Source organism: Gordionus sp. m RMFG-2023, chromosome 3, assembly GCF_954871325.1.
Source record: "Gordionus sp. m RMFG-2023 chromosome 3, tfGorSpeb1-WG-v2, whole genome shotgun sequence".
Classification (NCBI taxonomy): Eukaryota; Metazoa; Nematomorpha; class Gordioida; order Chordodea; family Parachordodidae; genus Gordionus; species Gordionus sp. m RMFG-2023.
Window position 1 is genome coordinate 8,306,030 of NC_088777.1, and position 26,846 is coordinate 8,332,875.

General features: G+C 23.8%; 1 protein-coding gene across 1 annotated transcript; it reads right to left on the minus strand.

The window, feature by feature from the left end:
• Positions 1-643: 643 nt before the first annotated feature.
• On the minus strand, positions 644-25,380 carry LOC135927569 (uncharacterized). The gene is made up of 15 exons (XM_065463632.1): positions 25,039-25,380; positions 12,487-12,628; positions 6,379-6,446; positions 5,862-5,942; positions 5,487-5,702; positions 4,506-4,666; positions 4,230-4,338; positions 3,439-3,684; positions 3,023-3,191; positions 2,858-2,922; positions 2,710-2,802; positions 2,388-2,585; positions 1,812-1,900; positions 1,464-1,581; positions 644-860 (listed from the first exon to the last, which is right to left on the minus strand). The coding sequence occupies exons 1-15, from the start codon at positions 25,259-25,261 to the stop codon at positions 718-720; spliced, it is 2,121 nt and encodes a 706-aa protein (XP_065319704.1). The 5' UTR covers positions 25,262-25,380; the 3' UTR covers positions 644-717.
• Between the last annotated feature and the right edge of the window lie 1,466 nt (positions 25,381-26,846).

Here is a 26,846-nt window from a genome sequence, read left to right on the forward strand (position 1 = left end):
ACAGAAGTGTCTATGCTGCAACCAATGGGGAGTCCGATAGACATTCTTAATTGTTCTAATGAAAGTCTGAGATTTTGGCTGAAGATTGCTTCTACAACCATTTATAGCTGCTAATTATATTTGCAAATTTAAAATTACCGATATCTTCAGGTTGTTGGTTTGAATAAAATTTGAATTTAGTCGATATTATTTAAAATCTTATTATAAATTTAAATAGACGTAATGTTAGAATGCTACTCAGTTTGGAAACACTATCTATAATTATTAATAAATATAACTTACTATTTTTAAACATGGAAATTTCAACAATTCGTTACAAAACTAAGCTTAAAATAGGAAAGTTTATTTTAAACTATATTTGTGCTTCTTCTATTCATCAATAGGATACAGCTATGTACCGACTATACCGACAAATTTGACTTATGTATTATACACATAAATTGATAGCAAATCTCTAAAAATAGATATCATTGTTTAGGAAAACTTTAATAAATGTATTCAAATTTACTATATTTTTTTGGACATCATATTTCATTTTTATATATATACATATAATTTATTATAAATATTGTAAAAATATATATATTCTTGTATATATTGCCATATAGATTTCATGTTTATACATCTCGTATTTTCTTAAAGTAAGCGATTGCCTGATTTCGAGTTATAACGAATACGAATTTTTTTTTCCTCTAGATTTCTAATTGCTTTTAAATTTTAACTGATACAAGAAAAATAGTTTGATTGTATAAATTCGAATTTAAAATTGCATATGGACGCAAATAGAGTTATAATGAGAAGTAGTCGAATATCGATTAACGAAACGATGGAAGGTGATGAAGAATAGACGGGACAAATATCTTTATTTATGTTTTTATGATAAGATTAAAATTATAACATACTTTTTTATAAATAGGTTATAAACTATAAAGCAAAATATAATTAAAACTACTATTTCTAGAAACTTCGATTCACCCTATTTTAAAGAAATGGCCTTGTCAAGATCTTAGCCAATAATATATTACGTAGACCTTGAGATTTAGCAGGTAGTCTAAAATCTTGATTTAGCTGTTTTTTTTAATCGGAAATTTGTTTTAATAACACTCATCAAAACCATTCTGTTCTCAAACATTATATATATTATTTATTTTTTTTAAATTTCAACCCTAAATTTATAAAAAAAAATATGTCATTATAGTTTAAATGAAGTTTTATAACTTCTCTTCCTCAAAATGTCAACTTATAGAGCTATTTCACGTTTCTGGAGTTACTAATGGCTATATTATTTCCTTTTTTTTAAAAAAAACTAATCAGATCATATTTAAAAAAATCAAACTCTAATCTTATGTTCGTACCAGAACTTTTATGTGTTAAGCCTCTGAATGAGTAAATGTTAAGATTTGAGTTTAGCTACGAGACTGAATATATATAGGCATAATACATATATAAAAAATAAGATATACCTCTAGATACAGCATGATATCTCATTATTCCATCAATTTCGGGATTTACATTGCGTTTACATATTCCTTGAGTATTTGAAATGAATAAAGTGTTTGTTGCCTTGTTCTCCTTGATTATCTATATTCGAATATATTTTTTTTACAGAAATAAACATTTAGAATTAATTTAAGTGGAAATATTTTCAAAATTTTGATAAAAATTTTTGATACTTATATCAATTTTTAACTTTTTTATTAATTTAATAAAAGCAATTTTATTAATATTTATCCGTACAAAGAACAATATTAAAATAGTAAATTTATATTAGTAATATATAATCGATTTTTATAAAGCATTATGAATCTTACGAAACAATTCAGGTATTTTGAATGGTATTCACTGGATATCAAGTAATGAAGATCATTTTCCTGCCAATGGGCATGACATTTGAATGAGCCTAAATAGATTTAAAAAATAAAATACATTTTTATTTTGAATAAATCATATGAAAGATACTAAAGCCCTACAAAAATTTTGATCATAATTTTTAATTTTTGATCTTAGTAGGGTTTTGATTTAAAATTTAATATGAGATGGATCGGATCTCGGAAATTATAAATCATCTTTTATATATATTCATTTCATAAAAAAACAGCAAATGATTTTATTTTCCTCCAGCGGTTATTATTTTGTCGCTCCTTGATAAATCATAACTTTAGTCTAATATTTTTATTTTGAAGCGGATAGGGCTTTATACCCAAAATAAGAGTTCGTTATTTAAACAGATTTAAAGCAAGGCTAGAAAGGATTGCTATTAATTATAAATACAAAAAATCGTACATTTGAAAAACCCCTTCTTAAGTTTAGAAAAATATAGATCTTCAAATTTAAAGATATTTTTAAAAATACGAGTTTTAAATCTAAATTCAATTATTAAAATATACTTATAGTTTGCATTTCTATACGAGAAGTGCAAATATGTTGTATATCGATGATGGACGGATTCTTGCAACCAACTTCAATCAATGACAATTTTCTGGCATCACAAGCATCTACATTTTTTAATTTTTGGGCCCTGGCGGTTACGATTTCGTACATACCATTAAAGGGGCATGGTGATGAATGGGATGGGGTTACTTCGGCTTTAATATTTATTTAAATGTTTTTTAAAATTAGATATTGTTTAATTTAATATATTCTAAGTTATTCAAATTAGCGATAATTGAATAATATGGAAAACTAATAGGCAAATCGTTATAAATTTACCTGCTAATGTTGAAAATCGTATAGACGCTTTTTGACGATCTTCGTCAAAGTATTCGCTCTGGCAAGCCAGTTCAGGTGATGGTGCTAAAATGCCTGTAAAAAAATTATTTTTTTATTATAAATATGATAACAAGTATTACTATTATACCTTCTTGTAGCTCTATGACATGTTCACTTCTTCTGTGAATATGCAGACATTTGTATCCATGAAAGCTGTGTTTTATGTATTTTAATAAAACATTTTGTTTGTAGCAATTACACAATTTAACAATTATTAGAATCATAATATGAACATTTTTTTTAAAATAATTACCATCCAAATATGGAATAAATGATCATCTTATGAAGGCTAGGTAAGAAATTGTTATCATCTATGGAAGAGTTCATTTCGCCGAATCGGCTATCGTCGATTATCAAATTTGGTTTTGGGCGTAAATCTTCAAAACAAGTCATCTTTTCGATTGGATAATTCCAATTTAAATCTTTTTTTTAAAATGAAAAATAATTATAATAGATATGATAATTTTCTATCGATTGATCATCCAAATATTAGGCTTATTAATAGATAAATAAACAGTTCAAAATCGAAGTTTGACATTTAATTTTCCTTTTAAATATATTAATCAAATACACGTATAACCATTTTTCAATTTTCAATAAATATCATCTGATTATGAAAAAAGGGCATATCTAAAAACGATTATTGTTGTAATTATTTTTTTAGCAAACTTTTATGGTAAAGTGATATTGTTTTAGATCTCGTCATGATATTTTGAAAATTCGATCTCCCACCGTGAGTCCTTGGGTAAAAATTATCATATATCATCCTATTCATGAGATCCGTATTTGGATTGGCTGAAATTTTAACTATTTTTGGTTCAAAGTACCCCGATTTATCCAATAAAGGCCATTTCTTATGATTATTGAAAAAAGCTGGGAAGTAGCAATTAGCCCGTTTTTCTATTGATTCCATATCTACGATAATATAATTTTTAGCAGAATATAAAAGCTTTTTCTTAAAAGGATTATATTTATATTATGTATATATAGATATATACATATACATAATATTTAAATAAAATTTGTCAATATGTTGTCAGTTGAGTATTATAATGTTCTATTTCCATTTATTTTTTTAAATTGTTCAGGAGAGAATTAAAGAAGGATTTCTCATTTTAACTAAAAAAATTAAAAATGTAATACTGCAAATAATTGATTATTTCCAATTAATTTTTTAACATTTTTATATGTGGATATATAAGAATATATTATTGAAGAATTTTATTTATTAAAAAAAAGAAGCATTTTGCCAAAAAAGTGGATATAGAACACAATATAATATTATTTTTTTCCTACTTAAAAAGTCTGATTTACTATTCTTGAGCTATAAGGTTCAAAATTTGTGAGACAATTATATCTTTAATATATTATTATTTAGGAATAGGAAATCATGTAGACTTAGCCTTAATATATTATTACAATGTAAAGACTATATAGAAAATGTATGCACGTTATAATACCGGAAGTTAGTTCGAACAAGTGAGGTCCATCTTTGGCCGAAAATATTCCAAAACACGTTGAATCATAAGACATGGATAAATGGTAACCATGTTCGTTCTTTTCATAAATCTATAATTTTTTGTAATGAAATATGAAATAATATTTAAAAAATAATAAAAAATATTTTTTGTCACACATTGCCTCATTTTTCGAAAATAGCCTTTTCTTTCTTTCTTATTTTTCTAAATTTTCTAAAATCATTAATATATATATTTAAATATAGAATCATCTCTTACGAAACAACGGTACTTGTCTTGAATAGCTTGTTGGGGTGTGGGATGGTCTTCTTTCTTTTTGGATTTAAAATATTTCGCAGTTTTGTCCCAAAATTCTACAGATCCAGCGAGGTAGTTCTTATTACCATCTTTCCATTCAGCCAAACAAGACAATTTGAAATCTGTTAATCAATATCAAAAAATGTTACTACTTTTAAGTCATAATATAAAGCTTAATATGGAACTTTACTTACGGGTTGAGCTATTTATATAATATTCCTACCTATGATATATTAATCCTTTTCATATTAAATACTCCTAGAGTATAATAACATCTATTATTTTCTTAAATTCTATACAATATAGTGGTTGGTTTCGGCAAAAAATCGCCAAGTATATTATAACTATATGTCTAGAGTTTTAGAAAATAAATTAAGATGGAACATTTCACTAAATTATCGGAGAGCCCTTGAATGACTATTTAATTAAAAATTGAAACAAAAATACCCTATGACATTCGAAAAATAAGTTATAATGTATGGATTAATTAATAATACACTAATAAGAATATTATCAAAAATTTATATTCAGGTATCGAAGAAATGACGCAACTATTGAGAAATATATTCAAAATATAGAGTAGCTAAAATAAGACCATAATAACTAGATGGAAAAATCACACTAGATGAAATCATGCTTATAAATACTCGATATATATATATATGTGATTTTTCATAATTGTCCTAAATTTATATAGTATAGTTGTCTACGGGAACCTTATAATTTTAAGTTAGCTGAAGTATATTATGCATTTAAAATATTGGGGGGGGGGGTGTAAAGTTTATCATATTAATGGTTCGTTACTCTGTGATTATAAGATAATTTATCAATTTCCTACCAAGCGATCCGATTACTATCTATTCACAAAAGTAATCTTGTTAATAGTTTCAAAAGGAGAATAGAATATTTATCAAAAAGTAAATAAACATTAGAAAAGTTAACTTAAAATTCCTTTTTGGCCATCTAAATCTGGGCACGATTGAAACCTGAAAAGTAATTGTGTAGGGTTCGTGCAACTATCTAAGGAATTGAAAGATTGTTTAACCCTTTTATCTCTCTCATTCACCGTGCTGTCACCACGACAGTCGCCATATTCACCCCTGTATTTGAATTTATACCTTTGGTGATGGAATGGGCATTTTATTTGGCTCGGATTACCTTATAAGAATTTTTTTTTAATATGCATAAAAATAAGTATTAATTACTGTGTGTTGTTATTATCACTTATCTAACAATAAGTTTTGATAATATTTATCTAAATCTAATAAAACATCAGTTAAACATTTCTAAAACAGTTTTAAAATAAAGTTGTTATACTTCGAAAAAGAGTGTATAAAAACGCATCTCCGCCTATTTGATCACATATAGCTTGCAATGTATCCTTGGGAACGCAAAAGCCTAATAAATTGATTTTAATAAATTTATTAATAAAAAATGATAATAAACGTTTAAAAAAAGTACACATAATAAAAATGTTCCAACTAAATTGTGATATAATATATTACACTTCTTCTATATTTTAATTTTATATAGTAATAGCTCCTTTTAAAATTTATATTATTTAAATTATATTTATAACTCACACTTAACATTTCTAGGCATAAACTTGTTAATCGATATTAATAAAGGTCCTAAAATTGTATGTATTATTTAATTTAGCCTAAACTGGTGTTAGGGATCTGTCAATATAGCAAAATGATGATCAACTGATCCTTCTTTATTATATATAACAGTGCCGAGCTCAGAGAGCCCTATTGTTTAAAAAAATATTAATCAGAGGATCAACTATTGTATAATACTCGAATTCTTTATTATTTTTTTCAAAAATTTTTACTTTCTTTAAATTGGAGAACGTTGTAGTGTTTTTCCGTGATAAATAGACACTGGTAACAATTTTGTTTCCTAATAAATAACGAAAATAAAGTTTGATTATGAAAACGTCAATAAATTATATTTTAACACAATTAACAACTCTTTATTGTTGGATTAGATTTTCACATGATATTTTTAATATGGTTAGTTTACACATTAATACAATATAATAGTAGTAAATCTATAAGCTAATCCTATTAAATTTGGGGAGTAATAAATCAAAAATTAATATTTTTTTTAAAAAAAAAAGTCCAACTTGAAATTATATATTTTCAAATTTGTAATCTAAATAATTTAAATCTGAAAATGGATAACTTTTATATATTCATAAAATATTAAGTGAGTTTGAATTAAAGAATTAATTCATATATATAAGTCCAATCATTACAAAATTTATTCTATAAATATTTGTAATAAAATCACTATAAAATCAAACAAATTTTTTATTAGACGATTAAAATTTAATATTCAAAAAATTTTATTCATATAAATTTTCAATAAAAAAAAATCGCAGTTTTCTATTTAGTAGAAAACAATTCTCTAAAGTAATAAAATACGAAATATTTATATTAAAAAAAACAAAAGCTTTGAACAAATTAAATTTTAATATACAAATTATTATGATATGAAAACTTAATTATAAATATATTTGGCAAATTGGTTTGAAAAAAAAGAAAGAATATTATTCGACTTGGTTAATGCAATTTAGACGATTAAATATTATTTATTACTTTTTAAGAGTAGCTTGCTTTACTTTTAAATATATCTAATTTTTTGGATAAAAAAAACATTTTTAAAATAAATCTGTGGCTTATGCTCTGCGAACGTAATATGAACAAAATCTCTTTTCTCGAAAGTTTTAAATTGGAATCCTGTAAATGCGCAATAGTTATATAGCTATCTAAGTAACATTTATATACGCTACATACAGAGATACATCGACAACACTTTTTGACTGATACAAATACCGATACTAATAAGATTTCGGCAGTTACTCCCGATATCAAATATTTTTTTTTACTATTATATTAGTGGTTTTTTTAAAATTTAATTTAAAGATTATTTAGAAGATTCTTGGGAAATTTGTTTGAAATATAGAGGGTAGATATATTGCACATTATACATGAATAAATTTCAGGCAAATTTTCAAAATAGAAAAATGTTTATGCGCTGTTTATTTTAAATTGGGAAAATAATTATTTTGTCAGAATTGTATTCTGGTTTGTGTAAAATGTGCCTAGGCCTGTATACACTTTTAGACAATTTAGGATAATGTATTGCCTGTAGTAACATTATCAATTAGTAGAAATCTATCGATTATTACAATATACTTATTATCGAGGATTTAATAAGTAACTCTATATTTATATAAAGTAAATCATACCCAAACTAGTAAATGAAGATGAGTATTAAAATTTATTTCTCAGTAACCTTTTTTTCTAATTATAAATTAAAGTAATCCAACTAGTATTATCGGCAAAGGGTTGTTACATTAGCATATTCTATTGATAAAAAAGAAAATAAGATACATATATAAATAAGAATTACATTCTTTGTCTTTAGTAAAATTATTTATTCATCATTCGTATTATAATTTCAATGTAATAATAGAAAAATAAAAAGTCACATTCGGCAAAAAAAGATATATACAAATTTATTAATACGATTCATTAATTAAAATTAGGACAAAAAAAGTGTCCTATTACAAAAAAAATATATTTTTTTATTATTTCTACATTAATTTATTAATATCTTTTTATTCTAGAAAAGATATCTTTATCTAGAAAGTATAAGTAACATAACACTCCGTATTCAAAAATAAAAGATGATTTTTCAAAAATGATAAAATATTTTAAAAAAACTACTAAGAACAGGTAAAAAATATAGTACAATGTATTGTAAAAACATGTTTTAGTTTTTTTAACAATAAAATATTAATATAATATATTATATAAATGGTTTACAATAGTTGCAAAAATACGGCAATATACAGATATTATTTTTTTCGTTATCCCAATCATTTATTGGTTATTTATTATGAAATAGATTGTTTTTATATCAAAAAAAAAATAAAAAACATTAATAACTTATAATGACAAATATACGTTATTGTAAATGTAACGTTGGAGGTAATATAATACAATTAACAAAATAAATGAATATACCAGTTCTCCTAGTAATGAAATTTAATATTTTATGCAAAAAAAGGGGGCATTAACAACCATTATATTATACTAACATATAGAATATATACTATTTTGCCACTTATTTAAGCGGATTATCATATCTATTATTTCTATGGCAACTAAAAAAAAAAATTTAACCGATTTTTTTTAAATCAAATTGCTCAGGCGCCTAATATACTTTATAACTTTAAAGCTTGGGAAAGTAAATTTAATTAAATATAAATTAAAAATATTTCCCTTTAAAAAGAAATGTAATAAATAATAATTATGAAAAAAAAAATGATTTCCTTATTTCGAAGAATTTTTTATAGATATTAATTTTCTTCATATCCTTCCTAGTGGGGACCGGGGTAAAACAATTGACGGGGTAGCAATTTTAACCTAATAAATTTTTCATTAAAGCTTAAATTTGGTGTGAAGATTTATATTTATATCTAATTTCTTACCCATGTTCTTTTTTTGAAATAGTTTACATATTAGACATATTTTGCCAAAAAACCGTTTTTTACTTAAATTATAACACTAGTTTATTTTGCTTTCAACAAAATATATTAAGGATCATAATTTAAATATTTGCATAGATGTTCCAGAGCTATAAAATAAAATTTATCTGAAGTTTATAGCTTTACTATAAGTCACGTGATAACATCGTGACGTTGTATGGGTAAAATGGTTAAGATCTTCCGTCTGATTAAAGTAAAAGACAATTTTCAATTATCAATGTTTATACCATATAAAAAGATATTTTTGAGGGGAAAAAAGGAACATTAATAAGTAGTTTGTGTGTTATTTGGAATAAAATTTTAAAAATAGTTCCAAAAGGGAAGAATAATTTAAATGTACTAAGTGCCTAAAATAGGTATAAATTCTTTTACATTCATATATTGTATTGATTAGTTTATACTCAAAAGTGATAGATCACAAAATTGCTATTCAAAAAAAAACCATAAAGTATGAAATATTTTATTTTACCCACTATACCTTGGTGCTAAACCTACCCTGGATATGGGCTAAAATTGCCAAAATAGCACTTCACATAATTAATCACAGCTCCTAAAGTATTATATAGAGAATACACCTCTTGTTTATTTTGTAGGTGAGAGATTTGGCTACATTAAATCTATATTTTGTTCAAAATTTTGGTGAAAACGTAAAGTATCAATCATTTTTACGCGATCTCCCCTACCAGAGTTTGAAGGAATTCTGGGAATAGGGACAAATATAGGAATCAGAACCGAAAACCTATTTTTAAAATTTTTGGAAACCGGAACCTCTCTTAAAATTTCCAGAGACTAGATAATTCATTTTAGGAAGGTTTATTTACTGTTAAATTTATATTAGTTTTGCTAAACGCATAGTGCTTTCATTTTTTGACTAAATTATAGCTAGCTTAACTTAGTTTTATTGGAAAACCATCATCTCAGCATCAGTTTTTTGGTCTTAAATAAAAATGTAAATCAATTTCGAAGAAAGCGTAAATATATTAAACTCGAGCCTCAATGCCTAGAGAATTTTCTTCAGCGGGCGTCTGTAGATTAAGCCAAACTCGCCTATTATTAGTTATATATGTACACGCAACTTGAATTATGATATATTAATTAATTAAGTCACATGAAAGAAACAAAAAAATAAAATATTTTTCTTTTCATAAAGTTAAAGGAAATATTTTCCTACAGTTTTTAAAGAAAAAAAAACGTTATTAATAACATTTATTCTAGAAAAATGGATAATTCAATTATATATTTTTTTTTGTCTTGTATTCTTTTTTTTTCCTCAAAATAAAAGATAATTATTTTTACAAAATTTTTTATAAATATATTTTATTTTTTTCTTTCCCATAGAACTTATAATGAAAATATAATTAAATTTAATAAAAAAATAATTTTTAGTTTTAAAAAAAAAAATGCCATCGTCTTTTGTCGCCGGGAAATGAATGATATATTAAATATATAAGTAAGAATCTCCTATTTTTAATATAAAAATTTGTATGTAATTTAATAAAAGTTAATTTAATAAAAGTTAATTTAATATAAATTTAATTATCACCCTAAATCTTTATGTATACAAATTGATTTTCAAATAATTTAAAAAACGTGGTTAGAATAAAAAAAGAAGATGGGAATATTTTCGGGTGGAGAATATACATATAAGGTTACTTTGGTATTTTTGATTTAGTTATATATGTCAAGAATTTGAAATTATAAACATATTTATACTTATTACTATATATATATCTAATTTTAATTATGAAAAAAACTTTTAGATATATTAAAGATTACCTACAGATTAAAATTTAATTGTAAGAACTGTGAATTTAATCACTTTCAGGATGGGTTGTTATATTGAAAAATAACGAAAACTGGAAGAAAAAGGGAATCATTAGACACGAACCATTTATAACTTTAAAGAAACCGAAACGTAGCATAATATGAAAAAAATAGCTCTTGTTTCGGGTCCCTGTATCATTAAAATGTTTTAAGTCTTAGCGCGAATCCAAGCAACATCTTTTTGTAATATCTTTTTAGCAATTAGTATTTTCAAAAATAGTCCTACATTTCTTAATTCCGCTGCGTGTCCTTAGACTATGATACAAATCGCTTATTATTTTTAAAGAATTCCTCCCCCATCATTTATCGTGGAAAAAAATCTATTAAACTTTATTCAAGTTATTCGAGTAAAAGAAAACCTATTAAAATCGATTTTGAAACCTATAAAATACTGAAATAAAATCATTGTTAAATTTTATCTGATACATTTAATCTTTAAAAGTTTAAACAAATATATCTTATTAAATATATTATAAAATTTATGTTACATGTTTTCAAAATTACATTATGTTATGGTTAGTTAATATATAGTATTTTATTATACTTATAGATATATGTAATAACATAATCTATGTATGTTTATGTTAAATTCAAAAAAAAACAAACTATATTTTTAATTTTAGTAATATTCATATTCTAAAGGAAGAAAAAATATATAATATATTTATTTAATTTTAAAATATCATTTTCAATTATAGAATGAATGCAAATTCATTCAAGTTGGAATCTAATTTATATTAAATAATTACTTACAGAATGATATATGGTTTTAATGACAAATTTATGAATAATACATATTATGCTTTTTTTATTCATCTTTAAGATATAATAAAGTTCAAGTATTTTTTTGTCGTAATAGTATTATCTATACATACAGGTATTATATATTTATTTTATATATATGTTATATGTATTAATGACTCAATGTTTTAAATTTAAAAATTTAGAGAAAAATGTTACATATTGGATCTTGTATTTTTATCTTAAAATATTTTTCTTATATAGTTTGCTTCCATAAATTATTAATTTTTAAGAAAACTGATAAGTTCGGTTCCTCACGATTATGTTTATATGAAAAATGTTATAAATGTAAATTTATGTTTGATCTGCAATCCTATTGTCTCAATACTATAATAAGAAGATTAGGCGTATGAATAATGTTATATTCATAACCTCTAAAGTATCCTTTTAAGCATGTAAAGTATCATTTCAAACCTTAATATTGTCTAAAACTCGATTTAGGCGCCCTTTTAAAAACGGCCAAATTAAGATTTTAGCCAAAGAATATTACCTATGTTTCGAGATGGATTTGATCTGCTTTTGATTAATTCCTGGAGCATAAATATTTTTTTGGGGCTAAAATTTTGATTTAGCCATTTTTTAAAAAGCGTTTAAATTTTTAATATATAAAATAAGCTTAGAATGATGCTTTTATTTTGTTTTAATTAAAATTATATGAATCGCCTACCCTATTACTATAAATATATTTTTTCTAAAACACTAACCCTTTTATGATGATGAAAATAACTTAAAAAATTAAAAATATGAAAAACTTACTCGTTGTACAAGAGGTATCTTTGTTTAACTTGGGCCAAGCATATGCCTTTGTCTAGTATTTCGTTATGATTTATAACTAAGTTATGAGCGAATGTTGTTTGAGACCAGCTACCGTGCCATCTCTGAGGAAAGATGCATGACTCTTTATAAAAAATAATTATAAATAGGAGTAAGCGATTAATAGCTTTATGATATTATGAAATTTAAATATTATGGACCGTGTCCTGATTCGCCTTATTCCTAAACAGTCGTCTATTTAGCCGTTTATATAGCTTCCTCTAAACAGCCTAAAAAAAGAAGGAGGCTATTTAGAATTACGTAGATAACCTTTCTTAGTAACTCTTTCCAAAACCAAAATATATATTAAATGTAAACACTTAAAAACCAAAATAGGGTATACTATCTAATTCACAATCTGCTTAGCCCGAGCTAAGCAGAAATATATTTCAAAAATAAGATAAACCCGGACATGGCTTTCTCCCTAACGAAAAACAAAAGAATGAATTAGCAATTTTTTTAAACTATCTTTTTATTTATTTCAGAATCTTAAAAAAGTTTACGCCTCGCCCCTTTTGTCCCCAAACTTAATTAATTTGTGCCTAGTCACGTCATTGAATTATGTCACTATACCTTCCTTTTTTTATAATATTCATTCAATTACCAACTAAAACTAAAAATACATGATATTTATAAATATTAATGGAGAATTATTAAACTCATTATTAAAATACATTGGTGCTAAGACTCCATAAATTATTTTATTTTTTGAGAATCACTAAGGTTATTTAATATGTAGATATATTAAAGTGTTTCTAAAACATTTATTGCACTTATTATAACAAAAAGAAAAATGCAAATTTAGCCATTTTATTTTTATGAACACTCCATAATTAAATTAACTTCTATTTTAAGCAGCTGCCCCCCCCCCTTTAAATATAAAGACCAGTTGTGCCTCTGACAAAATTTTTTATTCTTTCTAAACATTCCCTTTATTAAAAAAAATTATATAGATAAATATTATAATAAAATCCTGGATTAAGAAAAATTATATATTCTGCCACCTTATTCTAAAGAATGGGTATTGAAAAGGGAGTGATTGTCTTACCTCAATTGAAAATTGAAACCAACGTCTCAAATAATGGAACAAGGGAATTTTTTCTCCTTTGTGGCTAAATATTATTACAAAAGGGTTACCTTAACATGAGTTATTTATCTATATGACAAAATTTGATAAAATAAAGCAATAGCAAGAAAATTACCCGTTGCGATAATTGTTTCATTTTTGAGAAAAATACTTTTGAAAATCTAGAAAAATTAAACCAATTATCATTATTAGTTTTAAAAAAGTGCCTTATTTTTAAATAATATAAAAAGTTGGAAGCAATAAATTAACTAAAATCTATAGGATCTCTATGGCTTACCTTAGTAAGGCATTGCCTTAGAGCGGTACAAGGTGGCAAAAAATTGGAGGCGAATTGGTAATTTTTAAAAAAATCAGCTTATTCAATGAGAATGACAAAAATCATGCTGCAAATCTAAAGGCGCATCTCTTTATTATATTTAACTAATCTAAATTCTTGCCTAAGGCCGGTAGATATTTTAGGGATGGCATTGAGCTTATAATTATCATTAGATATGATAATATTGCGTTGCGATATTATTCTTAACACTCCATTCAAGTGAATAATTAAGGATAAAAAAAACTTAAAATTTATGATTAACAAAATCAGTCATTGTGATCAAATAGAAAAATTTATAGTTTAACTAACGATTATCATTATCGATATTTGATATTTAAAATTTTCTTCACATATGTCACACTGTGTGATCAGACAATAATTTTGTTGACGATTTGATTTTACCAAAATAAAATTATATAAAATTTTAACATTAAAATTTATTAATTACTTTAATTTAATGCAACTTACTTAGTAAAGGCATTATTATATAATATACTATACATAATTACGATATATATAGTATATTTGCTTTCTTTGTAATAATTATTTTTAAAAAACTACATTATACATATATACATGATATGTAATATATAATTCTTTTATGTAAATTATACACAAATTTAATTTGAACAAATTCACTTATGTAAATTAAATTTAAGTATGGTACTAAATCTATTATGTTCTATGTATCTATAAGAAATATGATATTTAATTTACATAAATATAATTCAAATATTATTTGTACAATTTTAAATTTCCATAAAATATGAGGGCATTTCTTTGTATATTTTTTTTAATATTAAAAATAATTCAATTTTAAAATATTTTATAATTTTGCCATTTCTCGGGTCAAACCTAGTTTTGTTTTTTTTTCAATTCAAAATTAATATACTAATTGCACCATGTTTTTAAAAATTTTTTTGACAATACTAAATAATTTATGAATTTTGCATTTTTTTAAAATCAAGTTCACGTTCAAGATGATTATATATAAATAACCGATAATATCGTAGTTTTAATTATCTAATAGATTTTTTTTTACAAGGCAGGACTGAAAGACACAAGAACGGTTTAGATCGAAAAAAACACTCTTTCTTTCCTTTTTTTCTTTTTTTCAATCAAAAATGACAAGTATATTTTTTGAGATAAAATATAAAGTTTTCCCTTGTCTTAATTATTACATTACAAGTATTTTGTTCCAAAAGAATAAATAAAATAATCTAACATTATATTTACCTTTTTTTAAAAAAAAAGGATTTTATAATCTGTTAATTTTGTAATAAAATTATTATTCCACCTTTTTTTTCAGAGATAATGGTTTATTTAAAAAGTTTTATAAATTATGTAAATTTTGTGAATATAGTTTGACTTTAAAAAGATTAATATATATTTTTTTTAAATTCCTTGTGTCGGCACAAACAGCTTTTCTTTAGGAAAATGATATAGATATACCTACATTTGATTTATAATTTATATTTTCACTTTTTATTTTAATATATTACATATATTAATTTTATATTTTTTTATAAAAAATGTAAAAAGAAGTAAATATTTTACAACCGCAACTAATAAAAGCCTGTGTTGTTTTAATAAAATTATTATTTTCCTTTTATTTAAATATTAAAAATATTTTTTTTATTATTATGGTTTTTTATATATATACTACTCTACCTGTTTTAAAAGGAATAAATTAACTCATAATTTTTTTTTTATTAAAAGGAAGAAAAGAAACATTTTTTTATATCAACTTTATAATATTTAATATTTATATTAGATGTTTTAAAGATATTACATAATATTTTTTTAAAGTTTTACTTTTATTTTACACTTTTATTTATTTTAGTAATGTATTTAGCACTAATGGACTTGTAAGAATTAAGTTACGAGTAAGGATAAGTATAATATAAACGTAATACTAAATAATATAAATAAAAAATTATAATAAAATAGATATTATAAATGTTGGAACTGATAAACTATATATTTTAATAACTGCTATGTTTTACTTTTACCGAATATTATAACCCTCTCTGTTATATATATAGCACCATTTCTTAAGCAAATTAAAATCCTTAAATGTAAGAAAAGTTTAAATCGAGAAACAATATTAATGATAAAATATAAGGGTCCAGAGATCAAATCGCTAAAAGCTTGAAAAAGTTATAAAATTAAATTTTATAATGAAGATAATAATAATATGCTCCAGGTTGATACTCTTTAAAATATTATTTAAATATTTTTTAATCGAAATATTTATTTAGCACTTAATAAGGGCTAAGTGATCAAATATAAAAAGAAATATAATATCATTGTTTGCAATTTTATCTCTCAAGATTCGATTCAATTATAGTTTAATTTTTGAGGTGTCTCCTAGATTAATAAGAGCTTATTATATTATAAAAGCTATAAGAGTCACCTCCCGCCTTTTTTGAAGCTTGCTTAAAAATAAAAACCTCTTATAATGCAATATATACCTTGATTTTCTTTATTTTTCAGAAAAATTCAAGCTGCCTTTCATTTATTTTTATATTATATTAAAAATAGGAATTTATTAAAGTAATCCCTTTATTTTTGTAACTTATATGGAATTAATTAAATTAAGAATTTGAATAAAATGCTTGATGTCCAAATAAATTTTTAGTTATCAAAAGAAATTGCAATTTAATTTAATTTAAAAAAAAAATGTGTGTTAAATAAATAGAGAGTCATACTAATTGTTTGAACTTTATCTTTATATAATAATAAGATAAAATCATATTTTGTCACGTTTTTTTTGTCTTCCAAAAGGAACATTATATTTTATCTCAATTTCATCCAAAATCATTAAATTTCATTCGTGAAAATAGATTATTTTTTGTCAAACAGTTTCTACATTTGGCAGGTGAGATGCGAAACTGATTATTTTTTTGAAAGCAATTATAACTTAATAAAAATGATTTTGACTTTACCAAAATGAATTTCAATTTTTAAAAAAAATATATTATAAGACCTATTTGACTCCTTCTTTTACTTAATGCGTTATCACGTTTATTTATCAAAAATATTTATTTTTTTTAGCTTTTTGTAACTATGTTTGGAAAATTTCATTTTTTTAAGATAAAATATTTGTTATATGATTTAGGGTAATTTTTTTAAAAAAAGATAAACATAATTAAGTTATTCATTATATATATTTTTTTATATTGTATTCAAAACAATTGTGACAAATTTAATTGAAATGTTTAAGACACCTTTTTAACGAAACTAAAAGGGTGCATGAGACGTCAATGTTTAAATTGTTAGTAAGTAAAACGATTACTCTATAGCAGCTATTACATCATGGCCTTATAAGTTTATTTAGAAAACGGCATTAAATCAGGAAAGGATAATCTAACCATTTTATTAGTAAAAAGAATAGAATTTTTAAAATATTAAAATAATTGATTAGGAATATAAAAATTATATGTAAATAATAATTCTATAATTTTTTTTTAGTAATATCGTTAGATTTCTCAAAATTGTAACATTTTCATTAAGCTGATATTAATGTTGTTAAACGGCTCGATTTTTAAAAAGGCTAACTCAATATTTTAGATGAAAAAAATATTGCATACGCTTAGGCAATTCTCTAATAGATGTCCAAACATTTGTGCCTTCTATGGCTAAAATTTTTAGGCTTGCGTAATATTTTTCTGGGTAAAAATAGATATCCGTTTAGCCGTTTAACAAAACAAGGGAATTTTTGTAGAAAATGATTTGGAAAAAAAGTAAGTTTAATAATTTAATATATTATTCTTTCTTACTAGCTAATATTTGAGAAGGTTCGTATAATCCGTAATTAGTTTCCCATAAAAGGTGGGAGAATTCGCAGATTTTTATCGATGATAACGAATAAATTATGAATATTAGGAAGGATTTATGATTATTTAAAAGTTTAAAAGGGTAAAAGTCGGAGTAATTCATCAAGAACACGCCAAAAATATTTTCAAAGAGGGCCATCACGATCATTAAATTATACATTTTTTTGTTTTATTAAAGCTCAATATCATCATTTTTTGAAATATAAAAATATGGACTAGGATTAAATTTTGATAGGTAAAAATATAGTATAAATAGTTTTTAAATAAATTTAGGCTTTATATTTTTAACATATTTTTTTTAATATTCGCAAATTATTTAACAATTATTTCATGTTAATTTTTATTATAAAAAAAAATTTATAATAAAATTATATTTTTATTGATATTATATTTGAGTTTCAATATAAAAATGCGATTAAGATATCATTATTTTATTAATATATTTTTTTAAATAATTATATAAAGGTAATAAAAAAAATAATATATTTGTGACAATTTTTCAAAAAAATATAAATAATAATAAAATTTAAAAATTACAAAATATTTTAGCAAAGATAATCATAATCGGCAAAAAAAATAAATGAAAGCACTAAAATATAAATCGTGGATATTCTGCTTTTTAATATTAAATATATTTTTTATTATTATATATACCTTTTCTTTATCAATTTTATATTAATTATATACAACTTTTTGAATATGACATGACATATGGTCAATTTTTATATGATATTGTTATTTTTATAACTAATTTATTTTTTGTTTTATGAACAAATTTTGTTTCCTTTTTAATTGTTTTATAGGTAAAATAAAATGGTATTATTACCTGTATGTAAAACTTTAATCATGTTTTATACCTTTGATTAGAAGACAATTAATAAACTTATAAAAATTAATCCCTTTTTTTAAAAAATTTTTTTAAAATATCTTTACAAAATAATTGATTTGTGTTGCTTATAATTTATTTTATTTTTTTTACCAGACTTATATATGTAAAAATTTAAACAATTACTATATGGCGTGTTATCCTTGTGCTTACATATCTTTGTCTTACATTTCTTTTAAAAGGAAATCCTAATTATATTTAGTAGTATTACTACATTATAAATAAGTCATTTTTGCTTTTAAAAAGTTCTTTCAATTAAATATTTGGAGGAACTAAAGCTATATATATTTAAAAAAACTAATATCTATTAGTTAATCTTAATAATGATTGAACATGAATTATCTATCTACATGAGAAAAAAAAAATCAAGTTTCATTAACTAGATTTATAGACATTATGAATAAATTAATATACAATAAACGATAAAATCGGAAACAGAGTCGGTGGACGTATAAAGAGGAGATGACAGATAGAAATATAAAATTCTACTTTTATATCTTATGTATTATACTTATAATATAACCTAAAAACATTTTATTGACCATAGGTTAATTTATATGAATATATTTTACATTTGTAGCATAATTTAATTGATTATAATATTTAATTTTTTTTTAAAAAAAACCTCAATATGCTAATTAGTGATCTGCATCGGGCCTAATTTTTCAAGCTCGGCCAGGCCCGATTTTTTTAAAAAAAGTTATGCCGGCCCTGCCCGAACCGAACCCGAAACATTTTCTAAAAAGTTTTGCCGGCCCGGCCCGAACCCGATTTTTTTTAAAAAAATCGATCTGCCCGGTCCGAACTTATTTAAATATAGAAATTAATTTTTATAATTACTCAAAACAAAAGACATATGTTATATGCCATCTAGTTTCATAAATAAAATAAAATATTTTATTTTACTTAAAAAATACAATATAAAATTGATAAATTTAAATATATTTTAAAAAATTTCCAAGGCCCGGTCCGACCCGGCCTGAATTTTATTTAAAAATATTAGGCCCGACCCGGCCCGAATTCGATTTTTTTAAGAAATTATGCCCGACGGGCCGGGTACGGGCCGGGCCTACTTTTGCAGATCTCATATACGAATATTAAATTGTTCGATTCGTTTTTAAATCAAATACTAACTATATTATAAAGAGTCATCTCAAAACCCTTCATTTTATTTGGAAAATATCAAAATTTAGGGAGTGAAATATAGTTACATAATAGATAATTATGTATGAATGTATGACAAATTTATTGTATTCTCTATATTATGTATTATTGCAATATATGTTTTTACCCTACATTTGGGCAAAATTTTTTTTAAAGTCATTTTTATATTAAAATTTAGATACTCTAGGATACATAAATTTAAACCAGCTTCTGTTACAAAACATATGTTTTTAATATCAAGATCAGGATTATATTATTAATACTCGATTTTGCAATAAATATAGACAGGGGCACGTTGGAACAGATAGGAACTTTTTATATCTATCACCGATATTTTTCCGTTTTGCAATTTTTAATTCAAAATCAATATGGCATAAGATATAATATTTTAAAAAAAATAAAGAACCATACTAATGTTTTATAGATGCTGCTTATTATATTCTTGCTTCTTTTCTTTATAAATGCATGATATATAAAAACATTCTCCTAGCGTATTAAAATCATTACTATTACTTGTTTCAACATATCATGCTTTCTATTTAACTAACTCTGCCATGCCAGCTTTTTTTTTAGCGGCAACAAGAATATTAAAAAACTCTAAAATTATTTTTTGTAAACTTATCGTTTACATCTGTAGAGGAGTTTGCTCAACCTTCGTTTGAGATATTAGTCGATCATTGTCTCAAAATTTTAAACACATTTTTATAAAATGTGTTATAATGTTCCCCAATCTCCTATAAGAATAGTATTAGTTTTTGAATATACCTAGAAACAAGTAAATGATTTCATTTGCCTCTTCTCAAATATGGATGAAAAATAATTTGAAATGACCAAATATACTTTAAAAAAAATTGTTATATAATTTTTTAAGATGAAATACATTATATATAAATAATATTACTATATGTCTTTTTAAATTATTTATTCCTTTCTTTTAATTAATTAGTTTTATTGATTTTTTTTTTCATGTTGGTCTTTATCTAAATTAACATCAGGATACCCATGGCATAATTAGGTTATTATCAAATTAAAAATATTAAATCACTTTAATAAAAAATAATCAGTTGAATTCATATTGAAAAGTATTTTATCTACAAATCCAGTGATATTTTTGCTACAGGCATTTTTATGGTTAAATTAGGATGGCAGTTATATTGCTATAATTCATAAAGAGAAAGTATATAAAATAAATGATAATATAAATGTATGCGGCGCATAACCAATGCCTCCCCCCCCCCCTTCCCCACATCTCAAATTTGCTTGTTTTTGTTAATATCCTTTAAGTTAATAATATACAATTATAAGGAAGTATTTGAAAAGAAAAACTAGTAAAAGTTAATAACTTTTTAAACTATAATTCAAAATTTTTTTATAAAAAAAGGATTTCAATTTTAAAAAAAGTGTAAACCCAAAATTATTTTTATAAAAATCTACAATAAGTGCACCTAAAGATATCCAATAAAATTCCTGGGGAAAAAATCGTCTAAAAGTGCCCTAACCCCTTAGCAAAATGCTGGATACGCCCATGGCGTGTGCCTCCCTTAAATATGAATTTCCATTAAGATGATTAATCTAGGAGAAACAAATATTTTTTCAAATAAATAATAGTTTATATAGAATAGTTTTAGGAGATTTGTTAATAATTTTTTAAAATTATAAACCGCATTACTTTAAATTATAATATGCATGAGAGAACGTGTCTTTTAATAATTCGGAATAACCCTCGAAAAAAAAATAAAGTTAAAACAAAACTGTGTTTTGACAATGACAATTAACATAATATTCCCCATGATTTTATTTGAAATTACAGATAAAATAGTGGATAGCGTGTCCCATCAACTGAAAAAATTATTGGAAAGTTATACAAGCCAGATATATTTTTTTTATCTTTCTCCTTAATGTTATCAAAATTATTAATCAAGTTCATGATCGAGGTCATGGAAACTTTCCGTTAAGTAGAGATATAATATTTAAAAAAAAAATTAATATTTTTCCTAGAGAAAGTTTATAGTTGATGGATATAGATAGATAAAAGAAAAGGTATGGGAGAACGGGGTTATTTGGGACATTTTTGATTTAGAAATGCCATAAAATTGTGAAAATAAGACTTGTCCCAAAAATAACTATATGATTGGGAATCCTCATCATTGGCTATAATTTCATTTTTCTCCGAACGAATTTAACGAGAATCATTTTTTGCCTTGATTTTCCCCAAGGGGGTTAATAATCATTGAGGCCATTCATTGTCCTAATGTTTCATATAGCTCTAATAGATACTTTGCCCTCGTGCATTTTAAAAATTTTGCTATAATCTTTATTAGTAATACATTTATGATTATTTTTCTTTATAAATTTTCACATTTTAAAAAATATAACAACTTTACTAAGTTTCAATGTACCAAAAAAGTTCCCTACATTTTTCAGTCAGATTAAATATTTAAAGAGTCAAATTATGAAATTTCAAAAAAAACCTGTTTAAGCATATTTATAATACACGAAATAGATGTGCATCACCTTGGGAAAGTCTCTTGGCTATTATTATATAAATATAAAATCGATATTAGTTACTCTCAACCAGATCTGAAGATATCTTGGTTTACAAATCATGATTAAAACTATTAGAAATTACATTATAAAACGATCTTAAATAATTTCCACCATGACAATTTAGAAATAAGCATTATGAATCAACGATTTACCACTAAGACAAGGTATTAACAAACGGTATTAATATAGGTATTAATTATGTAATAGTATATTAATTAATAGTTTTATGAATAGTAATATTTTATATATAATCTAATAATATTTGTAAAAAAGTTATGTCAGCTCAATTTTCTTTTTATATTATAGTAATATATATATTAGAATTTTGGGATAATAAAGAGCAAACCTCATATTTAGTCACCCCCCGCTATTTCAAAACGTGCAAAAATCTAAATATTATAAAATTTGGGCCATATTGTTACTGAATCTATCAATCATATATGTATCTTATTTATCTATAACATTGAATATTCATATTTCATGAATATACCATATTTTCTCACACCAGGGGACCAAATACTTTTAAAAAATATATATTAATTTGTAATAATATTTATTATATTTTTTTATAATTCAACATTTTTACAATAAAAGCACTTGTAAATTAAACCTTAGTTCTTGAAAAAAAAATTACAAAATAATAAATTTGTTGTCATTGCAATATTTTAATGTATAAAACATCTTATCCACCTGAAAAGAAAGATACATTAAAAAAGATAGTAAAAAAATTATGGTAAAACCAACCAGCTTGTTTTTTGAAGCACTTTTTAAAGTCAGATTTTTAAAAATACTGATAGAGTTCAAATTATTAGTTTGTGTTTTTTTTGTTACAAAAAAAAACAATATGGTCAAGAAATATAATTTTGCTATTTGATTTTTCGAATTAAAATAAAAAATAATATTAAAAATCGGTAAATAATTTTTCTGATTATTATATTATTTCAATTTAACTAGTAATTTGTTACAATTCTCAAATATACTTAAAAATCCTTTTTTTTAGTCCCCTGTGTCTGATATGTCGAGGTCTGATGACCACCGGGAAAAATTTATTTAGGCCGGACTAAGGGAAAAAATTATTAGGCTGGATTATTCTGATATTTGATAGAAGGGGTAATTTCATAAAGTGTATATTTTATTACCCAATATTAAATAAATAGTTTTTATTTTGGTGTTCAAATTCATATATTTCGGGTTAGGCCTTGTATTTAAAAAAAACGAGGCCAGGTAACCATAGTAAGCAAAAAAATTAAAACTTCAAAACTAAATTCCAACCGGACTTGGCCTTAAAATTTTGCCATTCGTAGACTTCTTGCGCCCACCCATCCCCCTCCTCTCACCATTTAAAAATTTTGTTTATAAAGCAATGAAGATTATTTATGATAGATATCGAGCTATAAGTAATAAGCATTGGCTGATTCTAGAGAGATTTGTAAATCCCAACCAATGGATCAGGAAATTGCAATTATTTTATATTTTCCGGGGGTTGGTTGAGTCAGGAAATTGTTTTATCTGGAGGGTCAAGTTTGAATAAATAAATTTTAGAAAATAATATTTTTCATTTTTTTTTTGATTTTGCGGGACTGGTTCGAATAAGATAGGGAATATGGAATAAATTTCGTGTTCGGGTTGGAATGGGAAGCTAATTTTTTTTCTTTTTAAATTTTCAAAAATCAGGTCAGAATGCTTTTTTTCTTAGCGGTTGCATAAAAAATTAGTCTATTATTTTAACTCTTGTGAGTAATTTTTACCATCTAATTAAAACTATTTTTAATATAAAATTATAAATGATAGTGAGAGTATTTTTGGGTATATTTTTCTAAGGTTGAAATATTAGCTATTTTGTAACCAATTTTAAAATTTATGAAATTTTCAGAAATTATACGTTCAATTTTTTTTAAAATATATATTTACTTTCTTTTATTGATAATATATAATTTTTACATACAAAATTTATCACTTAGTTTCTAACAATTACCTAATCCATATACACAACCTTCCCCGTGTGTGGCCCATATTATTCCGAAAATATTTTGACTTAAGTATGTGGACAAAATAATATATCTTTTATTAAAAAATTATCAATTAATTAGTATGGGTGGATACTAAAAAAAAATTGACGCACACTTTTTTCATGATTTTCCCGACATTTTGATAATATAACTTTTAAAAGAAGACATTTTAAATTAAATATCGATTAAGTAATAAAGTATCTTGTTATTCTAACTTTTTGAAGAAAAAAAAATTTTTTTTTTATGAGATGATAAATTATGTATTATATATAAAAAAAAGGAAGAGAATCTAATTAAATGACTGTCATTGTTAAAACAATGTTAGGAGAATCTATGACTTGTAAATGTCTTATAGTTATTTATTTTTATTTAAGCAAAGAAACATTTCTGAGATTGCATATTTTATGATTAATTTAAGATAGTTTAGAGTATTAGACAGAATTAGTGATGTCTTCCAATGAAACTTATAAAGTGAAAATTATTATCGTTTTAAAGAGGATTATTAAAAATTTAATACAAATAATTAGCGAAACTTTTGTCAACGCCTGGGGTTATTATAACATCTTAAAAACAGATATATAAGTAAATAAAAAAGAGAGTTTAAGAATAAAAAATTTATTCAAAGGTAACAAAAAATAACAAGTTACCTTTATCCAACTTAGCTTTGCCTATTTCATCTTTATCGTATACAGTGGTGGTGAATAATTTATCGTATTTAAGGGTATCAGATTTCCCTAGAACCCTTTTAAATGACTGATGCCTTGGTATTTTTATAAACGCGAAATCTTGGACGGGATAGGCGTATTTTGATGTAGTGTCTGTGACGCAATAAGGAATAGATATCAGAACGAAAACGATTTCGAAATTCATGGTCACCAAAATTATTATCGTTATTATTTTAGATCTTGGATTAATAGCGAACGTGGAAACTCAAATCTATACATATCTTCAACTTAGATTCATTAATATTTTGGTATTTTCTGGTTGAACTATAAGAATAAATTTTTATTTATTTTAAAAATTAAATTATAAATTTTTTTCAACTTATGTTATTATACATAAATAATATAAATTATCCAAAAAGTTTGTTATTCGTGAGTAATTTTGTAATACTGGCATTGTTTTAGAATGAGAAAAAAAAATAACAATATTCTAATCAATAATATTCATATAATCATTATGTTAATGTGTTTTTTAAGGATAATTTAAATAATTTAAATGTTTGGTATAAATTATAAAATTTTGTTCAGTTTAGCAATTTGCAATTATTTAAAGAAGGTATTTGGTGGAAATTAAGATAGCGTTCTTAGTTAAAAAAAAAATTATTTTTTATATTTTATTTTAATCGAGCCTACAGAAAAAATGATTATTTTCATAAGCGATGATATTTTCCTCATTAATATCACAATTTTTAAAGGGATTTATTTCAGGAATAATTTTAACTGAAAAGTTTAAATCAGAGACCCGAACCGTTATTTATAAAGGTTCGCTTCAGCTGATTGTGAAGGTTTATAATGGTTCATTACGGTTATAAAAATTTTTTTATTCTAGCAACACCATCGTATGATGATTTTAATTATGAATATTTATTAAAATTTTTGCCACACTAATTTATTTATATTATAAGCATCTATGAATTATATATATAAAAAAAATATAAGATTATGATTCATTTTTAAATATATTATTTGAATGTATAAGTAATATAATTTCTAATATAAATGGATTCATATTTGTTCGTTATGAAGATAATACAAATTTTAGCCCTGGAAAGGCCCTTTCTACAGAAACATGTGCGGGAACTGGAAGTACTATAAGAGCAAGTTTATATAATTCTGATTTTTAAATTCCAATTTTGATCATTTAATAATTAAAAATAATGACGGAGATATGGTAAAATATGTAATAACACCATAAGGAAAATAATGTAAAAAAAAAAGAGAATTATTTATTTTATTTTTATTTAAACCGGTTTAACCTTTTTTTTTATATAAAAGTTCTTTTTACTCCTTCATAAATTTTATATATCGGTTCGGTTACGGTTACGGTTCGGAAATTTAGAAAGGTTTATAACGGTTTCGCGGTTCGTTACGCTTCACTACGGGTCCCTGGTTCAAATTGCTTTTAAAGTATAAACATAATAAAAGTATTTAATATGTGCACTCGTTAGGACCCGGATTTTTAGTCACCCTAGTATTATTTTTGAATTTTTGTGCTCATTTAAAATCATTCTCGTATATATGACGTATTGGGATTTTGAATCCATGGGGATTCTGAATTTATTAATAGCAATTTTTAAATTTAGAAATGCTGACTTGACCGGACCACGTGAATTTTAGACAATTTTTTCCATTCATTTTTTATGTGGTAATTTTTTTCGATCTAAATGAAAGGATTTATATATAAAAATATGAAAATAAATTTAGTGTGATTCATATGTTATTGGTAGTTTAAA